Here is a 24,063-nt window from a genome sequence, read left to right on the forward strand (position 1 = left end):
TGGAATGAAGACAAAGCACAGTTTATGCTGCAGTAACTGACATTATTTTCCACTAGAAAATCACAACCACACTTTGCATCACCACCAGCTTATTTCATATTGTGTAAGCTTATTTCTTAAGGGCTGATCAAAGCTGGATGAGCTCAATAAAATTCTATGGATGTTCTTTGGTGGAGTAGACCACACAGATGCATCACACATAAAATTGGGAGCAAAAATGGATTCAGCAGTAAAAAAGAAATAAACAATTGCTGATTTTGACTAAAAAGGGATTTAGTAATGGCTTCCTCTAAGTATGGGGTGGACAAAGGTACATTAGGCAGTGCCTCCTTTGGATTATATATTGGACTGCAAAAACCTATGTTAAAATAAAAAAAAAGGAAAAAACATGCTCTGCGATACCTTTATATTAAAAAAATCCTTTGGCCTGTGTTTTGTTTTGATACAAGTTCTAGATGACCTTATTTTCCACTTTATTACTATTTATCATGTGTACCTTAACAAAAAATCTTAAATCTCATTCTCTGACTACACTGTCAGGTACTGTAGTTCAAAGCTTCATCCCCCGACCCTTTAACATCTACAATACCTGGAAAATAGATAAAAAGGACATGAAAGAGTTCAATTTTTATTTATGTATTACACATAATATGCCCAAATTTTAAGGAAGCAGAGTACAATGAATTTTGGTTATAAACTAGTAGTACCTGATAATGCATGATGTGTACTGTAGTTTAAGGAGGCACATAAACTTGTAGTTATACTCAATTCTTTCTAGTCAGCTATCTTCAGGTCATTATTTTGGTGTGCTCTCTTCATGATGGGAAAATGGCCAAGAGAGCATGCCTTTGCAAATCTCCCTCTTATTGTCGCTCTGCAGCTCTTAACACACACCCACAAAACCCACCTGGACACTTCTTGGGCCAATGAAACATCTCGGGCACATCTCCGCACATCAAGTTCAGTATTATTTTTGTTTCAAACAAACAAGAAAGAAAGAATGTAATTAAGTAATTGAGTTATAAAACTGGCCTTCTTTAGTCAATTCTGACCAATCAGACAAAACCGATTTCCTCCACTTCCTCACTCTTTAAACTTTGTAAAAGCATACAGCTAATTTTACAGCTAAAGACATAGAAAAATATAGTGTCACACCATATGGCCGTAAAAATGTACAGGTCATTGTAATCAAGGCTCTGTTAGTCTGGTGTGGGTCATGGGTATACATGTTTTAACTGCCAGTAAAGAGTAGAACAAACCGATATTTGAGTCTTAGTGGCCTCTTGTTTCCAGGGTACCACGCAGTACTTTTGAACTGCTGTTCATTTATTATCATGATGCTCATTTCCCCCAATATGCTTGTCCTTTATGTGTTGGTGCTTCACACTGTTCATTATGTCACGGGGAAAACTCATCATTCAATTATTGGTACTTCATGGTGACCGATTGGAACATAATATGGGGAAGTTTGTGTAGTGCAATTGGGATTGAAGAAATCAGTCATTTTATATAGTGCATTTGGATTGAAGAAATTGGTTGTAAAATGAAAATACCAACTCTTCTATTATTCATACCCACTTAATAAATTAGAGGGAACAGAACATTAGCTGTAAGTACAAATGGCCTTAAATGACTGTATAGGGTGGTCCAGATCTAACTATGCAACTTTTAATTTAATGCAATAATTGCATAGTTAGATCTGGACCACCCTGTATTTATCAACCTATATGCCAAATGTTACTCTCTCTCTTTTTTTATATATATTGTGGTATGCGGCTGGGGGTCAGACCCGGCCGGGACGCCTGGAAGGACTGGGTTATGGCTTATTTATCCTCCGGGCCACGAGGGGGCAACCGCCCTGGAGTAGAAGAGGCCCACGGAAGGGGAGCAGGGACGCTCAAGACCGTTGGGGCCTCTGGTCACCGCCAGGGGGTGCCCCGAGCCTCATGGAGCCCGGGACTTATTCACTTCTGCCACACCCATGGAGGACGATCCTTCCAGGGTCATCCGGAGTGCTTCCGGGTGCTCTCCTGATGCTTCCGCCACACCAGGACGTGACGTCAGGTAGAACACCTGGAGCTCATCCGGGTGAGGATAAAGGAGGCCGCCTCCCTCCTGTCAGAGAGCTGGAGTCGGGAGCAGGAGCAGGACGAAGCTCCTGGAGAGAGAGTGCAGGTGGCCCAGGGACAAGGAGAGAGAAGGCCCAGGAGAAGGGAGACTGGGGCTATAAGCACGTTGCGAGTTGTGTGGGACTGAGTAGTGTTGTTGTGTGGAGAAGAAAATAAAAGTATCTTGATAAAGATGTGGTCTCAGTCTGGTGGTGTCCAGGCAAGTCTCACAATATAAAACACTCCACCACAGCCTGGTAACACACAAACACACTCTGTGTTACAACTAACACAGACTCAGGGGCTTTCAAACACATATATAATTTAAAAAAATGCTACAATAAAAAAATACAGTATTATGCTTACAGTGCATTACTCCATCAGTGTTCAAAGAATTCTCAAATGACTGTAACCCTTAACCATTTAATACTGGTTTAATTCAGTAATTAATATTATGTTTTAGTCCTAATATAAAAGGAAGTGAAAATGTATCAGGATGTGGGCAGTGGAAGTGAACAATGCTTAGCTTGCTGTTCAACAAATGTCACGGCTTTTATTCTTTTTGGTACCATAACAGTTTATAGTAGTTTTTATTCTGATCATAAGGTTTACATTGCTATGAACACCTAAGCTGAAGTCATTTTGTGCAAGCATTTGCCTGCGTTTGTTGCGTTGGTATTCTGTATCTTGCACTTGATGCTCAGTAGATGGTGTTGCTGTTCTTTGTTTTTTCCCCTATATTTGGCCTCTGCAATGTGATTCTCACTTTTCAGATGGTGCTGCTATACTTTCCTTTCTACCATGTCATCCTGTCAGGCTAGTCGTAAGAAAGTCCCAATAACTCATTACTTTACGGAGTTCCCCGCTGGCCATATTTTTTGCTTCACCAGCATGTATCACGTCATCAGCTTTCACTTTTGATCAATATTTGCGTGCCAGTGGTTTGTAAGCAATCACATTAAAAGATGGACACACCCCTTAGCATTTTATACATATAGATTGTTGGAAAGGAGATTGCTAACACATAATAAGTAGACAACTGCTAACTTCAAAGTATACCAAATCACCTGTAAAACTGAGAATATGATTAAAAAAAAGAAAAGAAACCTTAAACTTTCAAACTTTCGTCTTTAAACTGTACTACAAGAAATGTGATTCTACTAAGGGAGAAATCAATGCAAAATCTTACAAGTATTTTAAAATGTTAAATCTTAAACTTTCCCATACTTCATTCATGTGATTATCTTACACTCATGAAGGAAAACAGTTTAATTTATACCTTCAAGGAATGTATCCTGATCTGGAATGAAGAATGCTCCTGAACAGCATGCAGTCAAAACCACAAATTTAATAAACCAGAACCTAAAATAAAAAATAAAAATATTAGGTATTATCAGGCCTCACCCTCCACATCAAGCATGCAAAACTGGAAATAATACATATTTTTAAATACAAATGAGTAGTGAACACAATGACACAGTAAAACAAATCCATATTAGTACAAGACAAGCTAAAAATACAACATTTAGTCAAGTATAGCATGATTTTAAGCATTATTTAAAAGATAAACAGATTCGGGCAATGTTAGATAACTCAATAATTTACAATTCTAGAGCTCTGACCATTTAAAAACAAAACATAAACACAAAATGCCATGTAACACAAAAAGATGCTCAAAGGCCCTTGTATATGTCTAAGCATTAAATAACAGTATGTCTGTGTATTTTTCTTAGGATAGTTTCTCTTTAGGACAATATGCACAAGACAGCCTACTGTGGAACCCAAAAATTTGACCCCAAGGGTTCCACTGTTTGTTTTCTGTGCGCTACAGTTTGCACACCAGTGCCACCTACTGGCAACAGACAAGCCAGACTAGCAGACAAAACGACCCGAGCCTAACAGGCAGCACTGCATGCTACTTCTATCTACTGTAGTATACAAAGGAGTATCATGTACCTTTGCCTTATGCTTGATTGAGAGTGGGATTGCGGGGATTGCGGTGCAACACAAAGGAGCATCAAAGGATTGTTGTATAACTTTTGCTTTGTTGGCTTTCTTCCTAGTTTAAGTACTACAAACTGTCTACCTTGAACTAAGAGGATGAGTCCAACACGAAAGCATTCATGGTTACAACCCGGCATGGAGTTACTGCAATTCAGGAATCAAACTGGACCCAAAAAGAACAAAATCTCAACTCATGAGAACAGAGACATTGATAGAAAGGCAGTGTGAATGATGGATGGGACAACCATTTATAACAACTGGGTCAATATTCAAAAAACACATTAACCCAGCCTTTTCAAATGGTGGCCCACAGGCCACATGTGGCCCAGAAGCAACCTCTGAGTTGCCCACTGGCCCAGCCCATGGTCCTGTCTGAAACACAGAGAAAAAGCGAGAAAAACACATTTTGTGAGCCTTCAGAAATTCCTACATAAATTCCTACAGTAGTACACACTGTGAACGTAACACTCTGAGTAGCCTAGCAACATTCCACCCACAATGCAGCACATGGTTGTGTGTCTACAAGTGGTGGCAGTATGTCTTTGATACAGTGTTTGTTTTTTTTTTTATAACAGTACCTTGGCCATGGAAGCTGGTCGTAGAACTGCATACATATTAAATGATTCAATAATTAATTGTGTGCCAAGTCTTAGTTATATTGTAGTTTCATCAAGTGAGTGCAAATGTGGGTTTTCAAAGATTGTTACTCCAATTAGAGCCTCATTACTGACAAGCACTGTCTCTGCACTTCTCTCCATAAGACTGGTTGGCCGTCAACTTGCACGCTTCGATCCTGGGGATTCATGGCTGTTACGAGGACAATGACCAGCCATTGACATTCAACGCAAACGACGAAGTAGAAAGGCTGCATTTGATGACAACAGTCAAAAAGCTAGGAATTTTCTTTAAAACTCAATCATATTAAACACTCATTACTTTGCAGGACTACATAACTTTTTTTGTAGAATGTAGAGCTCATTATTATCCTGGGGTTAATATTCTTTGATTTCGGAAATTCTATGTTTGTAATTTTAAAATGTCAAGCACAATATTAGGCAGTACAATACGCCTACGCAGGTGGTGCAATGATAGCATCACTGCCTCACAATAAGGAGATATTGAGTTCACATCCTGGGTCTTCCCTGTGGAAATTCACAAAGTGTCATGAGTAAAGTGCTATGTAAATGTGAAGAATTATTATTATACTTGACGAGTTCTCAATTTCAAATTTTAAATGGTATGTTTTTTTTAACAAATAAACAAAACCTGTAGTACTTGGATTGTCGGCCTCTATATACCTTCATGGTACCTCAACTTGATCCAAACACCACATATGTGTACCGTCACCCTTTTGTTTACAAAAAAAGCACTGCTAACCATACATGTGGTGATTTAAAACTAATCCTAGCTGTATGTTACCTCAATGTGCAGTAGATGTTGTATTCATTTGTGTTAGCTATTGTTATGACTTGTTATGGGTTTGTGCACATGTAGCTTTGACAGCATTGATAGTCATTTTTTATTCTGTTAAGTTTCACTTTGTGATGTGCTTGGGTCATATATGACCAAAATATTTATTTTATTTCAAAAGGGAAACAAATGTTACTGCTAATACTGTGCACTATTTTGTTTTTACGCACTTTGAGATGTGCCTAGGTCAGATATGACCAAAATGTTTATTTTTCTTCTAGACAAAGAGCCGTTTCGACAACGTAAGATGAAACGGGCACGAGTGGAATAGTATAATATATAATAAGTATAAGCACCACAAACCTGATACAGGTGTATTGAATGAATGCGTAATTAGGCCTTGAGCTGTACTCGAAATCGCCTTTCAGACCTCTAGAGCTTTAATCGAAGCCGCCTTTCTCTTTGAATTTTTGCGGCCGTAAATCCGCCGCCTCCCGCGATGTTGGGGTTGGATGTCGGTCGCGGTCGCCTTTCTCTTTGAATTTTCGCGGCTGTGGTCGCCTTTCTCTTTGAATTTTCGCGCCCGTAAATCCGCCGCCTGCCATGATGTCGGTCTCGTAGGGTTTTTCGGGCAGCTGCGCAGAAAGCTACTGCGCATTCGGCTTCGGAAATGCGCAGAAGGCCACTGCGCATTCGGCTTCAGACGGACGTGAGTGAGTGAGGAGACTGGCGAATTATGTATTAAGATTTCAAAAATGGAAATAAAGTATTGCTCCTACTGTACATATTATGTTCAGTTATAGATTTTTTTAATTGTTTTTTATGCACTTTTTGATGTGCCGGTGTCAGATGTGACCAAATTTAAAAGGGAAACAATCAATAAATAGTACTTATTTTTCAATATATTCATTTGAGTTGGTTTAAATTTTCTTATTACTAGCTGCTTAGCAGATGCTGAAAATGTCTGGCCCAGCTAAATTTCTTGGTTTGAAAATCAGGCCCAACTGAATTTCTAATTGAATAGCCCTGACATAAACCTTTGTTTTCTTCCTTAATCCATTCTATAAGTATACAAGTAATTACTGAAACAACTTTAACACTAATTCAAGTTTAATTCAACTGAAGTACACTAATTAAGAAAAGGGAACATGACATGATTTTAAGAACTGTAAAGGACATGTCACATTACACGACTTTTCCATTAGATTTTCAGTCCCAGACTTCATTTACATAAGTCAGGGGCAGGTGTTGGGCTCAAGTGATCACCAGTTGTTTAGTTTGACATACCAAGATACCCAGTCCAACCACTCTGTGACTCGCCCTGACAAAATCAAATAGGTCTGACCTTGTTTCAAGCTGTAGGGGAAGGCTTGTGCACGTGTGGGAGCAGACAGCCAATGAGCACTCACTAAGAGGTACAATGCATATAATGCAGTTAAGAGGAATAAGGAACAGGGGCGTTTTGGACCCGACCTGACAAATAGAAGATGTTTGGGGAACAGAAAAAGATGTCAGAAAAAGGGTCATGTTAGCAATACTCTGAAAATGTGAAAGCTATTAAGCAGTAGTCTAATATGCTCAGTTGATGAGATCAGCAACCACAGTTGTCAAATTTGACATCCCCTCTGAATAGAAGTCGAATAATATGACAACTTCAGACAATCAAAATACATACATACAAGAGAAAACCTGACAGGGAAGAAAGAACCAAAAATTATTGTGCCATTTAGTACTTCTACTGACACAATACAGTGACATACTGCTCTGCCAATTTTTGAAATCTTGCTAAATTTGCATGCACCTTGATTTTTTTCATATAAAATCATCATTCACTAATTTATTGATTGTGCTTTTAAGTATTATTGCTCTTAAGTACATTACCTTTTATCAAAATTCAAAATGTAAAAGTATGCCTTATTATAAAGTAATTCAGAGGTACATTTAACTTCCATGACATCTGCTTGAATGTCAGTTTTAAGATGTATTGTACAAACAGTCAACTAACTGACTGGGGTGGCATGCTGGTGCAACAGTAGTGCTGCTGCCTCACACTAAGGACTGTGGTTTACATTCCTGGGTACTTCCTACATGGAGTTTGTACCTTCTCTCCATGTCTGTATGAGTTTTCTCCAGGTACTCCAGTTTCCTCCCACAGTGAAAAGATATGCAGGTTTGATGGATGGGTGTTGCTAAGTTGGCCCTACTCTGTGTGTGTGTGTGTATATGTGTGTTCACCCTATAATGGACTGGCACCTTGCCCATAGATTGTTCCGGCCTTGCAGTGCTTGATGGGATAGGCTCCAGTTTCCCTGTGACCCTGCTCAGCAATAATGGGTTTAAAAATGGATGGATGGATGGAAATTAACTGAGTTAATGTACGTGTCATTACTGCATTTAAACAAAGTTACTTATAGCTTAAATATGTGGAGGAACAAAAGCAAATAAATTGATTCTAGGAAGGTGACATTCTGTATTTGAAAGAAACTTTTGAGAGCTCTAGATTAGAAATAAATGGGTAAATTGGACTGACATATATAACATTCTGCTATATGATGAGGAACATTCTCTTTAATCTTTTAATGCAAAAATAACAAAAAACATAAAACAATTAAAAACACATTTCATATGTAAGTGAAATTGTTTAACTGTTTAAATCATCATGAAGGAAAGACATACATTACATACCCATTATGTATGTGGGCTCTGCAGCTTTTGCTGTCACGAACTTTGATCATGAGAAGAAAAAATACAAAAAAGAAGCATGCCATTCCAAAACAGACTTTATAGACAGCGGAATATCCCACGAGTTTTTCACAATATACTCCTGCCTGCAGATGTTCACAGAGGTCATTGTAGAACGGTATCTAAGAAAAAGAACAATGAGAATTAAGAAAATAAGTAAATAAAAGCAAAAAAATTACAATATGTAGAGAAGATTACCATAAAATAAGTAAACTCTGTAAATAAAAATATTGACATTTTGTGTTACACTTTTGAATATTTACAATCTTTAAATGTTTAATTCATTAGAATACAAGGACCCCAAATTTCCTAGAAGCGGTCAACAGCACAGGAGTAGAATGAATTTATTGAATATGCTGCTAGGTGTCAAATGCCTACAGTTTGGTGAATCAGTGTGCAAAATGGCATCATGCGGAGTTGATTGAGTGCAAATTTCTGGCATTTATCCTACAACTGTGCACAAGACTACTGTGATCTTTCTCACTAAGCCAAAAAAAAGTAGGTAAGGTCCTATCAAACATCAGGAAATGATGGCCACATTTTTTATCATTGATGGACTTGATCATAAAGAGTTTGTTTCCTGTGGGCAGACTGTTTATCAGCAACATTACAAGGAGCTGCTGAGGTGTCTATGGGCAAAACTGCACTTTGCACCATTACAACATTGCTGCACACACTGCGTTGTCAGAGTGTTTTAACAAAAAACAATGTGGTTGTTACTTCACACCCTCCATATTCACTAGATCTCACTCCCTGTGAGCAAGTTCTTTTAATTTTCAAAATTAAAACTGAAACTGAAGGGAAGAAGATTAGCCACCATGGGAGAAATTAAAGGAAAAAAAATGTAGAGGCTCTAGACATGGGAATAAAAGATGAGTATAGGAAATGTTAACAGCAATGTGAGAAGCTCTGGGACAAGTGCATTGCATCTCAAGGAGAGGATTCTGAAGGTGACTAAAAGGAAATTGTTACAAGTTTTATAAAAGTTCTCCCTCATATACAGTGGGGGAAATAAGTATTTCATCCCCTGCTGAACTTGGAGAGAGACAGAATATCTGACTGTTCATTTCTTTGTAAGTGAGCAAACTTACAAATTCAGCAGAGGATCAAATACTCATTCCCCCTGTGTACAATACCACACAAAATCCATCAATTCTGAGCTTTCCTCTCATGCGTGGTTCAAACATCCAGAATTACTCAATCATCTGTGAATAAAGACTTCTGGTGTCTGGTGAAATTTAAAATACATTTTGAGTTTTGTTTTGATTTAAAGATTTAACAAGTCAGTTATTTAAAATATTTACCATCTCAATTATGGCCGTAGATGCTATAAGTTTTCACTGCAATTCATTTCTTAATTATTGGCTACTCCATGCAAATAACTAAAATGTATTTATTCTATATATTTGCTCACTTGTCATATTCAGGATGCATTTATTGTGTATTACTTCCCACAAAGGCACATTTTATCTAGTACCAGGGTCACACAGATTTTGTCATTATCTTAAATTTTAGGCAATTTAAATGCAACTAGGAATGTGCGTCTGGCATTTTATCATGTGTGGCTATTACCTGGAAAGCAAAGACTCCATACATTAAAGTAAGTAGACAGAAAACTCTTCTGTGAATTAAACTTACAAGGGATAAAAAGACTTGGGCTTACTATACATCCAAGAAAAGTAAAATACCAAAATGATTCAATACCTTTAATCAAGTAGTGAAATAGAAAGCAACAAAATAATGAAGTAATTAAGGCCATGTCACATTTTGTGACTTTTCCAGTGATTTTCAATAATAGCCTTCATTTATTTAACTTTAGTGAGTCAAAGGTAGTCGGTGACATGGTCTTCTGACTGCCAGCCACGTAGTATGACATACCCAATGATTCACTCTAATTAGTCCACTACTCTCCCCAACAAAATCAAATGGGTATGATTTTGTCTTCAGTCATAGTGGTGGGCTATGAGTGTATAAGAATTGACAAACAATGAGTGCTTATCTGTAAGTACAATTCATATAATTCATACAGTATAATGCAGCAACAATGAATAAGGAAAGTGGGTGTTTGGAACTCACAAACAGAAAAGAAGTTCATCCGTCTTAAGTCTCATGTTTTACATTCTGTGACAGAATGGAAAAAGTAAAGAACCACAACTGCAGCACAAGTCACTTCAGCTGTTAGCCCTTTGTACAGCACCATGTCTGTCAGGCAGCACAGTACTAGATGTCAGAAAAAGGGGTGAATAATACTGTGCTGGAAAGTCAATATTAAATCACTAAATGGGACATGCTCAGTGATTTTCAGTTATTTAAATTGACATCAGCCGGGCAACTCTAACCCACCCAGCAAGTACAAGTCGCATACTGTGAAATCGGCTTTAGCCTTTGCTTAAGGGCTCGTTTATACTTCACTCTCAGAATGCGTACGTGCCCGCATCATGGCTGCCATGCGTTCCCAGAGTTCATTTGATGTGTCCTCTGAGCAGGTCCTCAGAAATTAACGCAATGCGTGCGCGAGTTGCAGTACCAGAAAAAAGTCGGGTGGAGCAGTGTGCTAAAAGTTGGAATGTGACGTCAAGAGTCTCTGGTTACTATCTACATGTGACAGAAAGCCGCTTTGCGGATCCTACGAGATCGGTGTGCGCGCTTCGATGTTTGATGAATGGTTCGAAGTGGTGAAGCAAAATGCCAACATACAGATGCATTTGTGGTGCTTTTATATTCAAGTGTTGCATATTCCCGATCGTAATGACATAATACAGTACATTTTAAAAGTCTCACATACCGTCTTCTGTGCCGTCTTTTTTTCTAGTGTTTCCTCCGGTACTGACAGCAGTGGCAAACAGCAATAGATCACCACACTGAGCACATTAAATGTACGATATTCCAACTCTCTGCACATTTAGAATCCTTAAATTTATACTCGATGTCACTTTCATGATGAAATGCATTAAAGTATGTATGTTACTTGTTACAAATAAATCTGTAATTTAGTTTAAATAATGAATACTGTTAATAATTACACACATGGGGATGACACGGTGGCGGAGCGTTAGCGCTGCTGTCTCACAGGGAGTCACGTCGCTGGTATTCCCTGCCTGGAGTTTGTATGTTTTCCTGCTGGGTTTCCACAGTGTGCTCTGCTTTCCTGCCAAAGACATGCAGATTTGATTACACTAAAATGCCGCTAGTGTATGTGAGTGCTTGCATTCACCTTGCGATGAGCTGATGCCTTGTCCAGGAATTGTTTCTGCCTTGTGCCCAATTCTAGCTGAAATGGACAAATCCCTGGACTGATGGATTTAATCATTAAACATCCTTTTCAGAGATATTGCGGTAAACTGTCATCGGAATTTAATGGGTGTTCCAGGCAATTCACAACACAGCGAAGCCGAACCTGTTCTAACTGTGATAATATCTCGCACTGCCACCTGGTGGATGTCTCCAGATTTACGTAAAGTATGCGCGCAAGTATAAACAGTACAATGCTTGCGTAGCAGGAGTGTCCACTGCAGCATACGTCACGTCACGTGAAGTATAAATCCAGCCTAAGAGTGACTGATTGCATGGAAAACATAAGCCACTGTTCTGGGGGAGAAGGTGGTTTCTTTCACTGAAGAACACCTTTATTTTTCTTTTGAGGTTATACTGCTCTCATAAAGAAATGGAAAAATGCAGTACTTTACTAGCTAAGAAAATAAGCCATATGCAATAGTTTTTATTTAGACACAAGGATAAAGTCTTGCAACTCTACACTTTTGAGGTATGCAGATACAGTCCATTCACAAATACGTGAAATAATACATACAGTTAGAGTACATTTTATATTTGAGCCACTCATTTGTCCAAAACTAGTAGTGGATTCTTACAGCATTTGGACATGATTTATAGTTATTAAATGAAACTACAATAAACCCCCTAAAGCAGTGTATGCTCTGCAAATACAAGCCCTATACAATCTTTGAAGTTCTGGATCCTTTCTTATGACTTGTGATTAATAAGCTCTGCCTCATCTGGCTTATCATAGTACAAAGGTTGAAAAAGAGTGAATACACAATGTTACTGTGAATGATAAGCTCTGACAGCCCTTATATTTATAAAACGAAATAAATAAAATGAAAAAACAGAAGGCAATTTTACTTGTTACACAATTCATCTGCATAAATGTAAATCATTTAACAGTTTGCTTTAAAACACTGGCAGGTGTGTATACAAGCAGTTCTTTCTGGCTACATGTTACATTAAAAAAAGCTCTAATATTAAAATTATTAGGTACTTTTTTGCACCCTGGCATACAAAAATGAACAAAAATATTCTAAAATGATAAGTTTAACAAAAATGGGGCCATCTAGTCAGGTCACTTTGGTTCCTAACACATCCAGAAAAAAACGGAGTACGCAGATTGTGAATTGTTCAGAAAAATCCAATTTTCAACATTTTGAATGGCCAATGAATCTCTGTCAGTCCTCACTTAACGTTTATGCAAGAGTCTGCAATTTTCATCTGGTGCTTATAGTGGCTTACAAGTGTAACAGCTGACTTATCATTAATGACAAATGTTTAGAAATGTGTGTGTTACTGTACGAGAGGTTTTGCTTATTAGCCAATAAAGGAGTTATCCTACAACTATAATGTATTGTGGAGTACCATACATAGTATGATCAGATTTGCAATTGATTAGAAAATGCTTAGATTAAACAAATGAATTAACTTAAAAATACTAAAATGATAAAGGCTGTCTGGAGCAATGGATAAGGATGGGTTTCAAAGGAGACAACAATCGACAGTATATTAAGTTAATTTAAAATCATAGACCGTTCATAAAATGGGATAACTAAGAAAAAGAAAAAAAACTGAATAATGGATTTAATATAACGTGTTGTTCTGACAATAAATGGTACAGGGCAGGAGTCCTTTGCTAGACAGCATCCCAGAGCCCCTGCTGTTTCATTCAAACACACATATACACACAAGCCCACACTCACACAGACACTCTCACTTTGGGCTATGTCAGAAATACCAGCTAAGTGAGAATAAAGCCACACCGCTAATCACTCCCTCACTGTAACCATCTCCATAATAATATACACCACATGGCCAAAAGTGATGGGACACCCATCCAAATGACTGATTTCAGGTGTTTCAGCAACACCCTCTGTTAATTAATAAAATCAAGTGCATAGCCATGCAATCTTCATTAATAAACACTGGCAGTAGAATGTGTTCTACTGAAGAGCTCAGGAACTTTAAACATGGCACTTGTCACAGAATGCTCCCTTTACCACAAGTCAGTAAATGAAATTTATGCTCTGCCTGATCTTCCCCAGTCAAATATGCGGTGACAGCTATTATTGTGAAGTGGAAGCATTGAGGAGCAACAATAGCTCAGCCACAAAGAAGTAGACCAAGCAAACTCACAAAGTGAGGGCCGACAAGTATGAAGCACATAGTGTGTGTAAATCGCATATCCACTGTTGAATCACTCATATCCAAGTTCCAAACTATTTCTGGAAGCAATATCAACGCAAGAACAGTGCATCGGGAGCTTCATGAAATGAGTTCACATGGCCATGCAGATGTACACAAACCTAAGACCACTGTACACAATGTTAAGCATCAGCTGGAGGGGTGTAAAGCATACTGCCATTGGACTTTTAGAGCAGTGGAAACATGTTCTCTGGAGTGATGAATTGCCAGGAGAACTTCTGGATAGACTGGATAGTGTCTACTATACAAGTTTGGTGGAGAAGGGATCATAAGTCTGGGACTGTTTTTCAGGGGTTGGGTTAGGCCTCTTAGTTCTAGTGAAGGGTACTATTAATGCTGTAGCATACAAAGACATTTTGTGTGCATCCAACTTTTTGGCAACAATTTGAAGAAGGCCCTTTCCTGTTCAAGCATGACTCTGCACCTGTGCACAAAGCAAAGTCTGTAAAGACATTGAGAAGTTTGGTATGGAGGAACTATTACTGAGCTATTGAGCTACTCATTGCAGGACTTCATCTATACTATCTGTTGCATGACTTTAATCAGTGTTACAATCACTTCTAATCCATTAATGATGTAATTTGGTGTACTCTTGGACGGAATTAAAGTGTCTAAGTCGATTGTAACAGCCCTTGTCACACTACTAGCACACAGACTGATCTTGCTTAACTGGAATAATCTCCCCAGTAATCTCCAACCACCTTTTATCACAAATTAGGAAAAAAAATGTTAAATTCTTTCTTAGAGTATACGATCAAATTTTATGTTTTTTACTTTTTTTTTTTTTTTTTAAACATGGTAAGAATTCATTAATATTATTTTAGAGTAGGCACACTGGGCCTGTGATTTTTGACTCTTTTGTTATTAATTGTTTTATCATATTTAAAAAAGTTAGTTTGTTTTTTTTGTTGAGTCTCTATTCTTTTCTCCTTTTCTTTGGTGGGTCGTATCTTGTTTAGCCTTTTGTTGTTTTGCTTTTCTCCTTTGCTATCATTTTGAAATAAAATGGTTGTATCTCTCATTATGATATGTTTAATTTGGTAGTATGTCACTGTAATTTTCTACGTTTGGAAAATATATGTAAAAAAATAAATAAATAAATAAAATGATTTGGTATAGCAGAATACCGTATTTTTCGCACCATAAGACACACTTTTTTTTCCCCAAAAGAAGGTTGGAAATGTCTGTGCGTCTTATGGAGCGAATATTGCGTCACAGACCATGATGTGTATTACCCGACAAAAGTTGACATCCAGGGGTAGAGTGCGACAAAACTCACTGATATGTTACAGGCATTCCCTCTGTGCTTGGAGGAATGTTAGACTCATTGACTCGGCATCTAATCCTTGCGTGTGCGTGAGTTGCAAAATGTAAACAAATGTACACAAAGGCAAGATGGCATCGACATCTCCCGAGGGAGCGAAGCGAGTGCAGAAAACAAATGTTTTGCGCATTATCACTGAGTCGGACTCTGATTTTCAAAATCTGATTTTGTTGAGAGTGATCAGGAAATTGAACAAGAGAGTGAGGAACTGGCATCAGCTGATCGGGACACCATTCGTGCAGCCGATGCACCTATGGCAAGGTTCGTGTGGGAGGAATACCTAGACATTGATCCGTGGGAGCCTAACTGGCTACCAGACTTCACAAGACAGTATGGCTTGCTGTTGGACACCACAGATTACCAGCCGCTGGACTACTTCAGGCTGTTCTTTCCTGAAGCTGCCTTTCAGCTACTGTCAGACGAGACAAACAGGTATGCAGAGCAATTTTTTGAATCGAGGGCTGTGCTTGCACCGCATTCTCGTTTTTCAAACTGGAAACCCACAACAAAACACGAGATGAAGGGCTTTGTGGCATTACGAATATAGATGGGACTAGACTGGCGATATAACTTCAGGGAGCATTGGTCCAAACGTGCGTGATGATAGGTACGTGCTCCCGCAAAGTGATTATGAGCAACTGAGCTTCTTAAATTCTGACACTAGCGATGAGGAGTTCTTGGGGTTTCCATAAAACCAGAAGAGTGCTTGAACCTTAAAGTCTCTCCTTATTTGTTAATGACATTGATGATGTTTCTTAATACCGCTGTTGAATTTACATGGTTGAAATATTATTCTGCTATATTTTATTAAACATATTAGTACACCATTTGGTTCAGAATATTTTTTTTCTTGTTTTCCTCCTCTAAACCTAGGTGCGTCTCATGGTCAGGTGTGTCTTATGGAGCAGAAAATACGGTATGTATCACCGCATTCTGAAGCCAGAGCTGCAGTTGAAAAGTTTTTTTTTTAGAACTAGTCAGAAACTAGAAACCAAATCACATAGCTCATTCAAACTTGTGATTTCAATTTGTGTAACTGGAATCAGTCTTGCCATACTACTAATACTAGAGGGGATGATAAATTGGACAAGTGACATGGAAACATCTCTGGCATCTACATATCCTGTCGTAGAGCAGCACTGGATGTGTCTGACCATGCTGTGGTTTAGTTACTACCCAAAACCAAGCAGAAACCGAAACAAGGAAAAACAGACATAAAGAAAACACAAAACTGGTGTATTGGCAGTGTAGTAGAACTGCAGGAGTGCTTCTGTTGTACTGACGGGGATGTGTCGACATACTGACAGACACTACATCAGGCCACTTATACTGTGAGTGAATATAATAAATTGTGTGAATCAATGAACATTAAACAAAGAATTTTCAAAGTGTACCCAAATAGTACGCTATGGACTACTATACAGGACTACAGCTTTTAGGTAAACAAAATGGTCAATGGGAAAATAAGGTAGAACATGGTGTTTTACCGCAAAGGAATGAGAAGTAAATCAAATAAATTTAAATAATGTACAAGAAAAGAAACAAAATAAAATCAAGATATGGTTTAACAATAACAATCCAAATTAGGTCTGGAAAGATCTGAAAACAATCGTAGGATTGGATTCTATAAAAAGTGTAACCTTTCCAATAGATAAGGACCACAAGCTTTTAGATGATGAACTAAATATTTTTTTTTTTTTTTTTTTTTTTTTTTAAAACAAGACATGAAACCAATGTACCCATAATCCACAAGTAAGGGAGAGGCTTTATAAAAATCCCAGAAATATTACTGGGATTAAGATCAGTATAACTGAAGTGTAGAAATCAACATGGTAGGTAAAAACCAAAAAGGCAGTGAGGCCAGGTGGCATATCAGGTTGGCTTCTGAAGTCCTGTTTTAAGATGCTCTCTCCGGTTTTTCCTTTGGTTTTTAACTAAGTCCCTGAGCTTCGATATCATACATGAACTGTGGAAACAGTCAATCATTACCCAGCTCAGAAGGTTTCTAAGCCAAGCAGTCTGAATAATTATAGGCCAGTGGTGCTCACCTCCATTCCAAGTAAATGCTTTGAACATCTGTCATTAAAATGTTCTTCATCAGAGACTAAGTCCTTTCAAGACAACCAACAATTTGCTAACTGTGCAAAGCAAACCAAGGAAGATGCTCTGCTGGTTATCCTACATCAAATCTACACTTTTCTCAGTAAGCCTGGTTTATATATCAGAGCACTATTTTTAGATGTTAGTTCAGCATTCAGTACCATCTAGCCTCACATACTGATTGTGAAACTGAACAGTATGAATGCTGACCAATTTATTACATAATGGATTCGGGACTTTTAAATCGTTAAAAAGAAAAAGCCAAAAAACAACAACAGTGCCCTCCATAATGTTTAGGAAAAAGATCAATTTTCCTTGACTTTAAACTGCTTCACAGTTTAAAATCACAAATCAACCAAGTCAGATGCAATTACAGTGCACATTGAAATCTGTAGTTGCCATTGTCTAACATGAGTACAAGAGCTAATGCCAATGTAAGTCAAAGAAGCCATTATGATGCTGAAAAACATGAATACAGCCATTAGTGACATTGGTCAAACCTTAGGATTACCTAAATCAACAGTCTGGCATAACACACCAGTGAGCTCAGTAATCACAAAGGGACTGGTAGGCCAAAGGGAGACCTCCACTGCTGATGACACAATAATCCTCACTAAGGTAAAGAAAAAGCCCCAAACACCTGTCCAACAGATCAGAAACAGTCTTCAGGGGGCAGATGTGTGATTGTCAGAGTTGACTATTCACAGAAGATGTCGTGAACAGAAATACAGAGGCAACACTACAAAGATGCAAACCACTAGTCTGCCACAAAAACAGGATGGCGAGATTACAGTTGGCAAAAAAAGGACTTAAAAGAGCCTACAGAGTTCTGGAAAAAAGGCCTTGTGGTCAGAAAAGACAAAGATGAACATGCATCAGAGTGATGGCAGAATCAAAATGTGGAGACAAAAAGGAACTGCCCAAGATCAAAAGCGTACCACCTGATCTGTTAAGCATGGTGGCGGGGGTGTTATGGCTTGGGCATGTATGGCTGCCACAGATGCTGGCACACTTATCTTTGTTGATGACGTAAGTGCTGATGGAAGCTGCATAATGAATTCTGAAATATACAGAATCATCTTATCTGTTCAATTTACAGTAAAGGCCTCCAAACTCATTTGATGGCACTTCATTCTGCAACAAGATAATGATCCCAAACATAATGCTAACGCAATACAGGAGTTTTGAAAACTAAAAAATGGAAAATGCTCGAATGGCCAAGCCAGTTACTGGATTCAAATCCAATACAGCAGGCTTGCCATATGCTGAAGAGAAAACTTAGGGGCACAAGTCCCCAAAACAAGCAGGAGAGAAGATCCTCGGCACCTGGAGATGTCTATGAATCGCAGACTTCAAGCAGTCATTGTATGTAAGGGATATGCAACAAAGTACAAACATTACAGTGCCCTGAAATTGGGGATCATGCAGAAAAAGTGCTTTCATTTCTACATGGTGTGACCAAAATGTATGCAAATATCCTTAAATGAAAGTTTGCAACATTCACTTTAATCACATCTGAATTGCTTGATTTGCAATTTTAAACTATGGAGTAAAAGAGTAAATCAAGAAAAATATATCTTTGTCACAACCATTATGGAGGACACTGTATATATCACTTTTTCAGAAGTTATTCTTTGACAAATCAAAATTTGAAAAAAAGCTCCAGCAGACTATCAAACCTGCAGCTGAAGTTCTTGGAGCTGACAGATTATTTGGTGCTTGTCTGTGGTCAATGTTGAAAAAGCTGGAAATCATGTCAACAGACACAGAGATTACCTTCAATAGATCAGGGATGGTCAAATCACTCCAGAAATTAATTTCTTCCCAGTCCCTTACATCTTTTAATAAGGAATATTGGAGATAACAAAATTTCTAGGCATGTAGTGTCATTTTAGGTAAAAACTTACTACCAAACAGCTTAAAGTAGTTGGCAAAGAACTTGTTTTTAAATGATGTAAAAATTTTATTCTATTTTTTTATTTCTCTCCATTATTGCTTTGATGGATGAATGGATAGATAGAACTTTATGACACTGAGAAGCCAAATTCCATGTTTTCTTGTGTAAAGATGACTAAATAAAAACTTTGAAACAATTGATCATCTCTGGAGGGTGTGTATTACCAATGGTCTCCAATAAACATGAGAGACCTCAAGAGAAACGACAGAGAAGGACAGGAACTCCCCAAATCTAGGGGTTTAGGGTTTCTTTATTTAGTCATGTTTACACAAGAAAACATGAAATTTGCCTTCTCAGTTGCATCTAATAACAGACAGAATGAAATAAAACAAATAGAAACAAGAAAGGTTAAGGTAAGGCAGTTAAGGTAATACATATTTACACACACACACACACAAGAAAAAGGTTACAGGATATATATCAAAACCTTAATCATTATCTCCAATATTTCTTATTGAAAAGTCGTATGGCACTAGGAAGAAAGCAGTTTCTGGAGTGATTTGTGTGGGTTTTCAAAGCGATTATCCTTCCTGGTTTACTGAACTTTAGTTCTACATGTAATGGAGGTCTGTCATCAGTTGAGATGATTTCCAGTTTCTTTAACATTGCCCTCCGACACACACTAGTCAGATCATCTACATCAGCCCCAATAACTTTAGCTGCATACTTTGTAATCTGCTGGAGCTTTTTTGAATTTTGGTTTGTCAGACTATTAAACCAGGCAATGAAACTGAAAGTGATCACATACTGGATCAGACTGGGATAAAAGGACAACTTGAGGTCCTTGTCTACTTTAAATAGTTTGAGTTTATGGAGGAGAAATAAGCGCTGGTTGCATTTAGAGAATAATTTTTTTGTATTTGTATTCCAGTTAAGATTGTTATCTAGGTAAGTTCCTAAGTATTTATATTCAGTCACTATTTCTACCTCCTCTCCCAGAACTACAATAGGTGAACATACAGATTTCTGTCTCTTAAAATCAAATAGCTTATAGCAACATACCCCAAAACACTCCAGGCTGCAATGGCTGCCACAGGTGATTCAACTAAGTTCTGAGTAAAGAGTCTGAATACTTCAGTCAATATGAGATTTCAGTTTATTTTTTTAAAAAAAATGATAAAACTTCTGAAATCCTGTTAGTTACTCTGGGATATTCATTATTTTTTTTATTTTAACGATTTTAAATTATTTAGGCTTAAACATAAGAAAATGTGAAAAAGTAAAAAGGGTCTTAATACTTTCTAAATGCACTATATGGAGCTAGATTTCAGAGAAAGACATTATTTCTGGTTGTGGTAACAAGAACACTGAGTTTAGTAAAGAGAAACGCTAGTCCTTTAATACAATGACGATCAGTTCATCTACAGTAGATAGTTTCAAGAACTTTGAAAGTCACAAAAACCATCAAGTACTATAATGAAGGCAGCTTTTGTTAGAACTGTAACAGGAAAGGCAGAATAAGAGATACCTCTGTTGCCCAGAATAAAATTATTACAGTTACTAGCCTCAGAAGTTACCACCTAAGATAACAGCACAAACAAATGCTTTATGAAGTTCAAGTCGCAGACACATTTCAACATCAACTTTTCAGAGAAGATGGCATGAAAGAGGCCTTTTTGGTAGAATTGCTAAAAACAACTCGACACTAAAGGAGACAGATAAGAAGAAGTGAAAAAATTAATCCTGTGTGTGTGGTTCTCGCCATGAAGCACAGGAAGCTGGTGAGATGGTATGGGACAGCTTTTCTGGTGACACTTAGGTGATTTTTTTAGGACTGAAGACAAAGTTAACCACCAAGGCTACCATTTTGCAGCAACACATAATCTTATTTGGTTTGTGCTTAGACAGACCATCATTTGTTTTCAACAGGATACAGACCCAAAATGCACCTCTGTACTGTACGTGTGATGGGGTGATGCAGCAGAGGATTTTGATCGCACAGGCACCCAACCTAAGTCCAACTGAGATAGTGTAGGATGATTAAAAACAGTCAAAAAGTGCTCAATATACAGTATGCTAGAACAACTTCAAGACTGCTGGATGAGGACCTAGGGCTGCTACCTCATGGAACTGGTTAAACATTCTGTCCTCAAAGGAAAAAGGGGCTATTTTGAAGTACCTCAAATATAAAATATTATAAACATGACATCACATAATTCCCTGTGTGTTATCTTAAAAAAAACAAAAAAATAACAAAATGAGACTGCCTGATTTGAATGGCATAGTTTAAGACTCAAACATTAAAATATACAGTAAAGACAATAGTTTAGCAAATTTCTCCGAAAAATACTTACAAACCATATATGCAATAACTAATTTTTAGTGAGAATAGCACAGCTCAGAAGACCTGTAAGTAGTTAACCAAACTAAATACTTTTTTTGCCATAACAAAATCAGTTTGGCAAAGCTCAAGCAACAGAAACATCAATGAAATTGAACAACATAAAATAAACAATTTATGAAATGTGTAAAGGGAAAAAAGTTAAGCTCATTTATTTTGCTTGTCTGAAGATATTAACTATATTTAACTGTAGAGTTTCTTTTGTGATTGTCCTTTTCCCCCTCAGTTTTTATAGTTAAGCAATTCACATCTTTGGGTCAGTTTTTCTGCAAGAAATGAAATCTTTTACCCTGATAATTTATCAAAAGGCTCCAATACATTAAATACAAAGAAACACGCTACAAAGTGAAGAACACCAAGCAGCTCTTATAATGCTCCACAGTAGGTGGCTTTTAAATTTGAATAACACCAGTTCACTGCATTTAACAAAGGCTAAGCACCCAAGAACAAATGAATGAATCACAGAATGGACTGCAGCCTTTTAGACAAAAGCAGTATTGATATGCAGCTCTTTTCAAAATCCATTGAGGTTGTCATCGGCATGGAAGTGAAATTAGCACCATACAGGCATTAAAATAAATAAATAAATAAAAATACATTTATATTTTACTCTTGATTAACTTATATTCCACAATGTGTGCTCTTGCCTTGCCTTGACAATTTGAGAAAAAAAGTTCCTTTGTGTTTTGTAACAATTCGTAACTGCTTTAATAATGGCTTCATTTTTAATATTCTGAGGCTGCTATTTATCTAGTATGTCGTGGGCAGTAGAATTTTTTTTTTGTTTACTGCAACCCTGGAACAGTCTGATTAGTGAAACTGAATAACCACAATGAAAATGATTTAAAATGTGTGCTTAAATGGACTATGTGATGGTCTGGCATTTTATCTTCATTTTATGCCTGCCTTACACCCTTTGCACTATAAATCAACATTACCCTTTAAAAAATTGCACCGTTAGGATTTTGGTTACTATTGGAATTTTGTAGAGTTGTGAGGTCATGGAATTAATAATAAAGTAATAACCATATTTCATATAAATGAATACATGATTAGCTATTAAGATATTATTTATTATTAAGATAACTTATATGGCTACTGAATGAGGCACAATATCAAAAGACATGATACACATTTAATTTAAAAAAATTCTTTATTCCATATATGAGCCTGCACTCAGGTATGCTCTTTGTCTCCTACTGAAGTTACGAAACTGTCTCTTAAAATGAAATAACTTATAGCAACATACCCCAAAACACTCCAGGCTGCAATGGCTGCCACAGGTGATTCAACTAAGTTCTGAGTAAAGAGTCTGAATACTTTAGCCAATATGAGATTTCAGTTTATTTTAAAAAAAAAATGATAAATCTTCTGAAATCCTGTCTATTGTTTTTGACAGAAACAAGAGGATAGGTGCTATGAATTTGCCTAATCTACTCTACCTAGACCCCCGGATCATTTTCAACTTACACTGTTAAACAGTCCAACATCAAGACCCCACTGTTTGGCGAAATAATTCTAACACTACATTGCCAAATGAACAGTTTGCCTGGATTTGCCACCAGAGTAACTTTCTCAGTGTCACACAGTGAGGCAGAGGTAGGAATTGAATTTAAAAGACTTGTGATTTTGAGTCCAATGCTTTGGCTGTAAGGCCATGCTGCCTTGTTAAGCCATGGCAGCTATACTTGCGCTTTTCATTCAAATTTAAGAAAACGTGGCTTTTTGGGTCCATGTAACTAGATGTGAAACCTACATAATGTGAACAGCCTGCTTTCTTTATATTGTTGAATAAATTGGTTCATATCCCAGGTCCTCCCTGTGTGGTGGTGCTTTGTGTAGTGAGAAAAGCACTATATAAATGAAATGAATTATTATTATCAAATTTAATGACTTACTTGGAATAACTTCAAAGTCATCAATATCTCAACTTAAATGAAAAACACATTTGGCTATGCATCCAGCATAACACACCTATTATGTGGATTGAACTGATCACAGGTGCACTTGAAATACAATGAGATTTTGCAAAAGAGTACAGGCAATTAAACAAAAAAGCAAACTGTGAATCGCTTTATGCATGAAAGATCTAAACTGTATGCATGATAGGCAAATAAACCTTCTAAAAATGTCCATTACTGATTTAAACAAAACACGCTACTTATCGCTCTAATTTACTGCCATAATTAACAGGAAATATATATTGTTTACTGTTGAAGATCTTCAATTATGGAATCTGATATAAAGTCAAGAAATTTAATGGTACTGATGTACAGTATAGGTTGATGGCATGTGGTTTCAATGCTTTCATGCTAAAGATTACATAGTGTAACACACAACATGGGTTGGCTGGCATTCTAGCCGGGATGGATAGCTCCAGAAATATTACAACAAACCACCCCCTCAAAATCAGACCAGAATTATGAAAAAACACAAAAACCTTTGATTACTTCTCTTTAGCCAAGTCAGTCACAATGAAGCATTATACAGGTGTATTACCGTAGGTGTGGAGCTCCTGTAGCGTTTCTTGACACACTTCTGTTGAATACTTCGTTGTCTGAAAGTCCTCAGTGTTGGTGTGTCAGAGAGA

The 24,063-nt window shown here is 37.4% G+C and overlaps 1 protein-coding gene across 1 annotated transcript in view; it reads right to left on the minus strand.

Annotated features, from left to right (window-relative positions):
• The window catches only part of serinc5 (serine incorporator 5), a 114,362-nt gene that overhangs the window by 52,703 nt on the left and 37,596 nt on the right, over positions 1 to 24,063 (minus strand). The window contains exons 3-4 of the mRNA XM_028805727.2: positions 8,208 to 8,386; positions 3,388 to 3,470 (exon numbers count right to left, since the gene is read on the minus strand). Of these exons, the coding sequence (XP_028661560.1) occupies positions 3,388 to 3,470; positions 8,208 to 8,386 (262 nt within the window). The remainder of the gene's footprint in view (positions 1 to 3,387; positions 3,471 to 8,207; positions 8,387 to 24,063) is intronic.

This window comes from Erpetoichthys calabaricus, chromosome 7 (genome assembly GCF_900747795.2).
Source record: "Erpetoichthys calabaricus chromosome 7, fErpCal1.3, whole genome shotgun sequence".
Lineage (NCBI taxonomy): Eukaryota > Metazoa > Chordata > Cladistia > Polypteriformes > Polypteridae > Erpetoichthys > Erpetoichthys calabaricus.